Source organism: Cyprinodon tularosa, unplaced genomic scaffold (assembly GCF_016077235.1).
Source record: "Cyprinodon tularosa strain WSP-4 unplaced genomic scaffold, ASM1607723v1 ctg1767, whole genome shotgun sequence".
Lineage (NCBI taxonomy): Eukaryota > Metazoa > Chordata > Actinopteri > Cyprinodontiformes > Cyprinodontidae > Cyprinodon > Cyprinodon tularosa.
In genome coordinates, this window is record NW_024038586.1 from 1 (window position 1) to 10,998 (window position 10,998).

The 10,998-nt window shown below is 45.0% G+C and overlaps 1 protein-coding gene across 1 annotated transcript; it reads left to right on the forward strand.

The window, feature by feature from the left end:
• The first annotated feature begins 163 nt into the window (after nucleotides 1–163).
• On the forward strand, nucleotides 164–9,858 carry LOC119781408 (metabotropic glutamate receptor 8-like). Its single transcript, XM_038281842.1, has 2 exons — nucleotides 164–646; nucleotides 9,464–9,858. Exons 1-2 carry the CDS (start codon nucleotides 400–402, stop codon nucleotides 9,511–9,513), a joined length of 297 nt encoding a protein of 98 aa, XP_038137770.1. The 5' UTR covers nucleotides 164–399; the 3' UTR covers nucleotides 9,514–9,858.
• The last annotated feature ends 1,140 nt before the right edge of the window (nucleotides 9,859–10,998 follow it).

Genomic DNA, 10,998 nt, shown 5'->3' on the forward strand with positions numbered 1-10,998 from the left:
ATCTTTTAATTTTTCCCTTTTTCCCCAGCTCACATTTCATCTCAGGCTGCTTTTGTAGTTTCCACATTGCACTATGTAGATGTACGTGCACGACTGGAAGCTCTGTCGAAAACTTTCTGGAAATCTCTTAGCTGTGACCTGATTGCAGGCGAGTTAGCCACTAAGAACCCTGTTTTTGCCAAGTTTGTATGTGACTTCCAGTATGTAGACACCCTGTTTACATGCTGCATTCTCTGTGTTGCCAAGTGAGCATAAGGTCACAAATAGGACTACATAAGGCAGTACAATTGCTTCTATATTTGGCAAGCCTGACAGATATTTACATTCTACAAAGCATCATCCAGTCTGATTAATTTACCAGAGGCAGAGCTTACATCCTATTTCCTGGTTTCTCCACAGATGTATATCCAGACGGCCACACTGACCATCTCCCTGAGCCTCAGTGCGTCGGTCTCCCTGGGGATGCTCTACGTGCCCAAGGTCTACATCATTATCTTCCACCCTGAGCAGAATGTCCCCAAACGCAAGCGCAGCTTTAAGGCCATCGTCACCGCCGCCACCGTGACCACTAAGCTGTCGCAGCTGGCAGCAGAGCGGCCCAACGGCCAAGTGAAGACAGAGTTGTGTGAGGGCGTGCAGACCAGCGGTGAGTCATTGTCAAATCCCTTCGGCCTGTTTTTATAATGTAGTACCTTCCATTTTCGGACTAAGCTCACATTCGGTATGTTTCTGGCAGCCATCTTAGATTTTGTCTTAATCTTCAGGACTAAAAATATTAGTTTAGCCACATCACTCCCATCCTCTCCTCCCTGCAGTGGCCGGGCCCATTTTAAGATTGATTTTAAAGTTTTAACACTCTCTCTCTCCACTAAATTTAACTGAGATGTTGATATCGGCCCAGCAGAGCTCTCCGGTCTGCTGACCAAATGGTTCTGGACGTCCCCAGGTATCTGTATAAACCCCAGATCTCGGTTGAAGTTTTAGTCAGTTTTATGTTGCACTTCATAAAACAGTGAATCTTTATTATTTGGAATAAAAACCAAATTTTTTCCCAGACTGACAGCTCTATCCTAGATGCTACAATAGCTGGGTATAGAATGCTGCTGTGCAGTTCATCATTACTGTTGGGCATAAAAGATATGAATGAATTAATGCCCTACTTTATAAAAAAGTGTTACACAAAAACTGTGAAAATAGCAGATCTAGTTCAACACATCATATTGGTTGATATAGCAGTCAGAAAAGCTGACAAAATGTCCAATAAAGTAATGGCTTTAGACATACAAGTGTCATGATGGGTTCACTGAAAGCGACCCAGAAATGCAGAACACCACTGACGGACACAAGGATAAAAGTTTAACAGTTTTATTTTGCACAAGCACACTGAATATTCAGGTTCAGGTTCGGGGCCTGGATTCTGGTTCACCGGAGTCTGCGTGAGAGACAGTTCAGTTAGCGTTGCCAACAGAGGTTTGATTTCCAGAAGTCTACTGATTGTACCTTGAGGGTTCTTGAGGTTAGCTTTGGGAGAGTCACTGTTGGTTCTGGAGTAGAGTTCATCAGCAGAGTCCGTAGCTGCTTCAGCGTCTCACGTCTACTTAGAACAGACCTTGGCTTTGGGTTTCCCAGCTCTAGTCCAGAGCTGCTTGGAGGTTCTCTGTGAATCTTCAGGCTTGGCTCAGAGGGTCGGCTCGGCAGGTTAGCTCTTCCAGAGCTTTCACAGAGGAGGCACGGGTTTCCTGGAAAACAGACACAGGGGTTAGAATCCAAGCTGGATTGGAAAGTCATAGATTTACTCTGAGGATCTAGGCTTAAGCGCTGACCAACTGGAACAACACTGCGGCGTTGAGGCAAGGTCTGAAGACAGCTTAAGTAGTGGATCCTCTGATGATCTAGACAGGCTGCAGCTGTGCAGGAGGCTCCCTCAGAGGATCCACGGCGGACTCTGCTGGAGAAAGGGGGAACTTCTCCAGCTCCCAACAGTACCCCCCCCCCCCTCAACGACCGCCCCTTGGCGGTCCGCAAGAGGTTGATGGGCAGGAGCGCTCGTACTCCTCGATAAGGGCTGGATCGAGGATGTACGAGCCCGGAACCCACTGGCGATCCTCCGGTCCGTAGCCCTCCCAGTCGACGAGGTACTGCCATCCGCGACCTCGTCAACGGGAGTCCACGATGCGGCGAACCGCGAAGGCCGGATGTCCATCGACCTCCAGGGCGGGTGGTGGGGAGTCGGACGGAGGGCACAGAGGGCTCGAGGAGACAGGCTTGATCTGGGACACGTGGAAGGTGGGGTGGATCCGGAGGGACTGCGGTAACTGGAGACGGACGGCTGAGGGGTTGATGACTCGAGTGATCCTGTAGGGTCCGATGAATCTAGGGGAGAGTTTTCGAGACATCCCCTTGAGGGGGAGGTATGGCTGTCTCGAGTGGACAGCCATACCTCCTGGCCTTCGGTGTACTCGGGGGCGGGACGTCTCCGGGCGTCGGCGAAGCGCTTAGTCGCTTCTGAAGACTGGTTGAGAGTGGCGATGGTTTCCCTCCAGATCCTTTGGCAACGACGGATGTGATGGTTGACGGACTGCACCGAAATCTCTCTCTCGTCTGCGGGAAAAAGAGGTGGTTGATAGCCGAGACTGACCTGAAATGGGGATTTTCCAGTGGATGCAGATCTGAGGGAGTTATGGGCGTATTCTATCCATGGCAGAAATTGGCTCCAATCCACAGGGTTGTTGGACGTGAGGCAGCGAAGGGTGGATTCCAATTGCTGATTCATGCGTTCAGTCTGACCATTCGATTGGGGGTGGTAACCAGAGGTGAGAGAGGGTTTGCAGCCGAGAGCAGAACAGAAAGCCTTCCAGACCTGGGAGATGAACTGCGGGCCTCTGTCCGAGAGGATCTCTTGGGGAATGCCGTGTAACCGAAATACATGCTTGATGAGAAGCTGCGTGGTCTGGAAGGCCATGGGAAGTTTTCTGAGGGGAATAAGATGGCAGGACTTCGAGAAGCGGTCAACAATAGTGAATATGGTGGACATACCTCGGGAGACAGGGAGACCGGTGACGAAATCAATGGCGATATGGGACCAGGGACGCGAGGGAACAGGAAGTGGTTGAAGCAGGCCAGAGGGAGGTTGATGTGAGGCTTTGTTACGGGCACATGTGGGACAAGCCAACACATACTCCTTTACGTCCCTGTGGAGAGTGGGCCACCAGAAGCGTCTGGAGATGAGAGCTACTGTTCTACTTACTCCTGGATTAGCTGAGAATTTGGCGGCATGCATCCACTGGATGAGACGGGACGTGACAGAAGATGGAACATATGTACGATTAGATGGACCGTTACCTGGATCGGGTTCAGTGGCCAGGGCTGAGTTGATGAGGTCAGTTATCTCCCAGTTGACCATTCCCACTGTACATGAAGCCGGAAGGACAGGTTCAGGAGTCTCGGGATGATCGACGGAGTAGAGACGAGAGAGAGAATCGGGCTTCACGTTCTTGGATCCGGGTCTGTTGGAGATGATTAGATTGAACCGAGAAAGAAGATTGACCACCTGGATTGGCGAGGATTAGCTTGTTTTGTTGACTGGATGTAAGCCAGGTTCTTGTGGTCAGTCCAAACAAGAACCGGGTGCTCAGCTCCCTCCAGCCAATGCCTCCATTCCTCCAGTGCCAGTTTAATGGCCAGGAGTTCTCGGTCACCCACATCATAGTTCTGCTCAGCGGAAGAAAGCCTACGGGAGAAGAAAGCACAGGGGTGTATCTTCTGATCAGATTCAAGTCTCTGGGAAAGGACTGCTCCAACACCGGAATCTGAAGCATCCACCTCTAGGATGAATTGCTTAGCTGGATCAGGTTGCATGAGGACTGGTGCTCTGGAAAACAATGACTTAAATTTTTCAAATGCTGCTTGAACCTCGGGAGTCCACTGAAAAATGCGTTTTACAGAGGTCAGAGAAGTTAAAGGAAGGGCGGTCTGGCTGTAGTTTCTGATAAACCGACGATAGAAGTTAGCAAAACCCAAAAACCTTTGAAGTTGTTTGCGGCTCTCTGGAACTGGCCAGTCTAAAACTGCCTTGATCTTGTCCTCAGATGGTTTAACCTGGCCGCCCTCGAGCACAAACCCCAAAAAGGTGACTGATGGTTGATGAAATTCGCACTTTTCGGCTTTCACGAACAGTTTATTCTCCAGCAGTCTCTGTAGAACAAGACGGACATGTCTTTTATGTTCATCGAGGTCCTTGGAGTAAATGAGAATGTCATCAATGTACACAAAAACAAATACGTTGAGAAAGTCTCTTAGAACATCGTTAACGTGGGCCTGGAAGCAAGCTGGAGCGTTGGTTAGAGCAAAGGGCATAACCAGGTATTCGAATTGGCCCAAGGGTGTTTTGAAGGCAGTTTTCCACTCGTCGCCTTCACGGATCCTAAGGAGATGATAGGGAGCACCAGGTAGAAGTTCAATGGCACAATCGTATGGTCTGTGTGGAGGTAGGGACGTCGCACTGACCTTACTGAAGACAGGGGCAAGATCATGGTACTCAGAGGGAACTGAAGAAAGGTCAGGAGAGTCCATCTCCCCCCCACCTCTGGGAGACCCCACCAAGGGGGCAGCAGAACGAAGGCATGTTTCGTGGCATGAGATGGACCATGATTCCAGGTGACGCTTGGTCCAGTTAATGTGAGGATTATGCTTCTCCAACCATTCGAACCCAAGCACCAGCGGGGAACATGCAGAGGGAAAAACAAAAAATGTTATCGTCTCTCGGTGGTTACCTGACAGAAGTAGCTCGAGGGGCTGAGTTTGATGGGTAACTTGATGGAGTCTTCTTCCATCAATAGCGGATACACTGAGAGGCTGAGTCAGAGGAATAGTTTCAATTTGGAGTTGCTGGACGAGGTTAGAATCGATTAGGTTACATTCACAGCCTGAGTCGATGAATGCAGAGAAAGAAAGGCTCTGGTTAGCACAAAAAAGTGTGGCAGGCAGCAACAGTCGAGGAGATTTCTTAGTGTTTATTTGGCCCGCCAGACTCCTCAGATCCTCTGCCGGGCCCTGGCTTTTGATTTAGCCGGGCAGGCAGCAATGAAGTGTCCACTCTCACCACAGTAGATACATAGCTTGCTTAACAAACGTCTTTGTCTCTCCTCTGGAGTGAGCCTGGTGTGTCCCACCTGCATGGGTTCGACATCTCTTTCGCCCGAATGAGAGGCTTGAACGGGCAACGGTATAGACTGGGGCTTAGGCCTCTGTACGGGCAGCTGCTCTGTAGAGGGAGAACAAACAGTCACGTTATGTGAGGCAGAAATAAGTGTACTCTGCTTCTTAGAACTGTTTCTGGCTCGTATTCTATTATCTAATCTGATGGAGAGGCGAATTAAATCTTCGAGGGTAGCAGGTTCGTCGAGGGTTGCGAGTTCATCCTTAATCTGCTCGTTTAATGCCATGAAAAAGGCTCCTTTCAAAGCACTTTGGTTCCATCCGGAAGCTGCCGCTTTAACCCGGAAGTTAATAGAAAATTCAGCCACAGAAGAGTTTCCCTGTTTAAGATTGAAAAGAGCTCTAGAATCAATAGTTTGGTCAGTTTCTTGGTTGAATACCTGGGTAAATTCAGAAATGAAGTCAGAGTAGTAGCAATTTAAACTGTCGTCAGCGGCAAATCTTGCCTGAGCCCATTCCAAGGCTCTTCCTGTTAACTGAGAGAGAATAAAAGTTATCTTCTTGAGATCCGTGGAAAAACAGCCAGGGGGAGTTCTGAAAAATTAACCGACATTGAAATAAAAATCCCTTGCAATCTTTCATGTTGCCAGAAAATCTTTCTGGGAGACTAGGACGGAACTCAGATGACGTCACTGCTGGTGACCTCGGAGGAGGGACAGGACCCGGAAATGGTTGTTGAACCGACGCAGCATTAGCGCTGTTCATGTAATTAGCATAGCCTTGAATGGCTTGATTCTGTCTTTCAATGTGGGTGTTTAACTCACGTAGAGCCAGGCCGTGTCCATGAATCTGAGCAGCCTGTTCCTCTAGACGACGGATGAAGTGATCTGCTGGGCCTTGAGTTTGGCCGCAGTGTTCTGTCATGATGGGTTCACTGAAAGCGACCCAGGAATGCAGAACACCACTGACGGACACAAGGATAAAAGTTTAACAGTTTTATTTTGCACAAGCACACTGAATATTCAGGTTCAGGTTCGGGGCCTGGATTCTGGTTCACCGGAGTCTGCGTGAGAGACAGTTCAGTTAGCGTTGCCAACAGAGGTTTGATTTCCAGAAGTCTACTGATTGTACCTTGAGGATTCTTGAGGTTAGCTTTGGGAGAGTCACTGTTGGTTCTGGAGTAGAGTTCATCAGCAGAGTCCGTAGCTGCTTCAGCGTCTCACGTCTACTTAGAACAGACCTTGGCTTTGGGTTTCCCAGCTCTAGTCCAGAGCTGCTTGGAGGTTCTCTGTGAATCTTCAGGTTTGACTCAGAGGGTCGGCTCAGCAGGTTAGCTCTTCCAGAGCTTTCACAGAGGAGGCACGGGTTTCCTGGAAAACAGACACAGGGGTTAGAATCCAAGCTGGATTCGAAAGTCATAGATTTACTCTGAGGATCTAGGCTTAAGCGCTGACCAACTGGAACAACACTGCGGCGTTGAGGCAAGGTCTGAAGACAGCTTAAGTAGTGGATCCTCTGATGATCTAGACGAGCTGCAGCTGTGCAGGAAGCTCCCTCAGAGGATTCACGGCGGACTCTGCTGGAGAAAGGTGGAACTTCTCCAGCTCCCAACAACAAGGTTTCCATCTCAAGGCTAAATGAATTCTGCATTACACACAGATCAATAAAATCTGCATTGCTACGCAGAAAGCAAAGAATAAGAACATTCTTCTTTCTACTTTGGCAATTTTGGCTTTATTTCTTAGAATTTAACCCTCAGTTACTGCTGCTCAGGGGTCAAAGTAGATTTAAATCAATACGATATGATAAATTAATTAATTAATCTGATATAAAAAAGAAAATTACACAGAGAACCTACATAATTGCCTCATAATGCCATAAGCAGCTGATATTTCTCTCCAGGATGGAGTCACAGCCAAACAGGAACAGACCAGATGAAGCTACTATGAGAAAAAGCAGAGAGAGCAGAACGATTCAACTAATAAGTACTGCAGAATGGGAGAATAGAGATAGAATAAAGCAGAATGATGAAAAGGGGTCCCTATGTCCTCCAGCAGTCTAAGCCTATAGCAGCATAACTATAGAGATAGCTCAGGATAACCTGAGCCACTCTAACTATAATGCTACGTTCAGACCATAAGCAGCAGGAGCAGCAAAAATGCGCGTGCTGCTTCATTTTTGATGCTTGTACAAGTTTAGATCTGACGCGCGGCTGAAGCATCTTTGCTTCTCTAGTTGCGCGGTGGAAAGTAGGTCTGATGCAAGTTGGGCGCAGCTACCATATCCTTTCTTTGCCTGCAACAATGGCAGCTATATTTGCTGTGATCAGTCGGGAAACATTTTTTTTTATCTATTTTTAAGTGAGAAAGTCCACCTGAAAAAAAATCTAGAACTTCTGTTTTCTCTGCAGCAATGATCATTTTAACAAAATCAATCTTATTTAAAAAGCAGCCCATAAAACCATCACTGCTAATAGACGGTGGGATGGATGGTTCAACCTAGCTATGGCTCTATGTGAGTGTGGCAGCACAGTTCAGTTCATATAGTTCCTCAGATACTGCCTCACCTTCCAGAGACGAACCAGTTACGTTTAGATGGGTACCAATGAGCTTATTTTGAATAGAAACACTTTTATTTATAAAGAATCTATAAAATCATTATTGCTTCAAGCAGGTGGAGAAGCTTGTATCTGAGTGGCAGCAGAAGAGTCAAGGAATAGATGAAATAAGAGGGAAAAGGTCTGTTGGCTCTTTGCACTCAGCTGTAAAATCCAGGAGCTTGATGACCAGATGACACATGCATTCTCATCATTGCTCAGCTAGAATCACAAATCAGATTATAAGAAATCAGTTTAAATCATGTCTTAAGCAAAACAACTGTCCAGCATTATTTCAGTGCACTTATAGTTGTGAATTTTATGCATGATTTACTTTAGGAGAAGAAAAAAAATGAGAAGTGTGTGTGAAAGTTTACAGAGATACTGAGGAGGATTTGACAGGAAGTTTTCAGGTTTATCTAGATGTCACCTGAGGCCAGATCTGATTAAACTAAACTGTCTGCAGCTCAGATCTGCTGAATCTGTGGGCAGAAAAGCAGGAGCGGCTGAGATGTTTCCATCTGATGGACTTTATTCACCTGGACTCCAGGTTTCTTTCATCCTGCAGTTTATTAATGGGGCTGAAGTTACTCACCTGGCTGACATGGTCCCTTGTTCTTCAGGTGTGCGTATGGTTGAATGCCTTCATAACTAAACGCTGCCACGGCCCAATGATGGCAGCTTAAGATAACAGTTCAAAGTCTGATTTAAGCTGAAAGAAGAAGCTAATAGGTTTTAGTCAGTTAAAGGTCTATCTTAAAACATTCAAAATAAAAACGACTCTATGATCTATTTTCTCCATATTTCTACTCTATAAGACTTTCTAACCTCGGATGATCAGAATGTGAACATTTAACAGAAAGCTGTTCTGGATCTGATGTTTAAATGCCAACAAATAAATTCTGTCTAAAACAAAAAGATTTTTTACATCAGTTTTTTTTCCCCTCTGACTAAAGAGTATAATAAACAATAAATGGTAGAACATGTGACATCTGTAGCTAATCTGATGACCACACAACAAGCATTGTTTGCTTTCGCTGATGTTTGCGGGTAGTTTAGCTGGAAAACTGAAGGGGAATAAAAGTGAGTTGGAGTTTGATGGATGCAGCATGTTGGTGGTTCTCATCAGCAGCCAGTCTGTCGGTGTTGCTTAGGTCATAACTACAGCAACAATAACATGTTTCTAACTGAACCCACATTGGTATTATGTCCAGATCTTCATCCAATTCTTTTCTACAAAAATATGGAATTATGTCGAGCACCCTCAGCTCAAACACAGCAGGAAAGCTCTCTGATACCTTCTCTCTGTGCTGCCTGGGGAAGCAGCGGAGCTCTACATCTCCTACCCTGCCTCCTTGGTCTCAGGACTTTGCTCTGCCTACAGTGCAGCTGCACAGGGCTCATGCTGAGGTCACACTGACTGCAGCAAGGAAAGGAACCAAATAATGCAGTGCAGGTCATATTAGGGAGGCTGTGGATCATTCTTAGAAGAACGATTGGATTCAGTCCCCGCGGCGGCCCCTGGAACTTCAGTTTCTGCAGCCAATAACCAATGCTATGGTGGATGGATATGATTTTTTTTTTCAGCTGGGGTTTTCATGTTATTAACAAATCATTGTTGATGTGGTGATCAGCTCAGTATAGAATCTATTTAAAAATCCCATCAGTGTATTCCTTTTATCAATGTGCTGTTGTCTTTGTTTCCCTTAGTGCCACCTATAAAGACCACCTATGTCAGCTACACAAACCACAGCATCTGAGCAAACAGCAGCTATGAACCGGGGACTCTGAAGAACAGACCTGCAGCCAAACCTAAAACAGGAAGAAGGAGCCGAAGCATCAGGGAGCTGCAGAGTTTGTGGTCTTAGAGGAAGCAGGGAGCTGCCCGCATTGCTGCACGTCAGACAATCACATCAGAAACTATTCAGGAAACAAAAACTGAACTTGAACTGACCGTATTGTTGTAGTATTTTAAAAAAGAGAAGTAACTTTGTTGTGAACGAAAGTTCTGGTGATCCCAACCCGTACTCAGATCAGTGGCTCATTGATTTTTCAAGCATGTCAGTTTTATACAAATGATCTATTTATAATAAAAGAAGATTTCACACCTCTGTGGTTTGCTATTTTTTCTGCTGAATAACTTTAACTGGGAAGGACAGAGCTGTATGAAAACAAAGAACTTCTGTCTTACAGCTACAATGGGTGATTTTCAGCTACATCTAGTGGTCAGACTGCAGCGACATAAGCAGCCATTTCTAAGGCAAGGCAAACATCGAGATTGAGACTTTCAGTTTGTAGCTGATAATAAATAACATACGATATATTTATGTCCCTAAATCCCTGTAGTTATTACACACTCTACCTTCAAGTTTCATCATAAAGTTTATTTTATCCATCGAACCAAAAAGGTTTCAGAGAAAACCAGTTGTTAAACAATTAATGTTTCCCTTAAGGTAAGAAATCTAAAACATTGATTTTAAACCCTAAATAATTTCTGTCTTCTTATTTTTTGGTTTGTGTTTAAATATATTTGCATGATTTTTTGTTTTTTTAAAACTGAAACATCCCAAAAAAGTAAAAAAAAAAATGTTGAATTGAAAAAGCTTCCTGGATGGGAAGCAAAACGTCTTAAAACTTGGAAACAAAGTCCAGTAGATTGATTTTAATTTTTTGGAATGACTCTGACCTGGATGATTGAGAATCTTCACCAGAAAACATCTTTATTTGGTTTTCCATCTGATCTGCTTACGTTCTATATTTTTATCTTTATAGACCCTCATAAAGTCAGACCTCACTATAATTAATTGGTTAGCCCTTTAGTTTAACCTGAAATATTTGGCAGTTAGTTCTTTCTTTTTCAATTTAGCTTTTTGCTGATTAATATTCAGATGATCAATATTATAATGTTGACAATTAATATTAGCTGTTAAAGTAACTGTAGCTTGTTTTATATATAAAGATTACACAGATCATGTTTGTCTGTTTTTTAGTAAACAATGGATTCAGGAGAATTCATAACTGACATCATGGAGGTGTAACTATATGTGGTTAGTGTTTTATTTTATCTTCTCATTCACAATTAAATACACACTCTCTTAATAAACTCTACAGGAGTGTAAAATCCAACCCTGTTATATGTTATTTTTTAAAATCGGGCCAAAATGATGGAGCCGTGGTTCAATGAAAGAAGTGATGGACTGACGTGGTAACCATGGTAACAGCAACAACACAGGATCCAGAGAAAA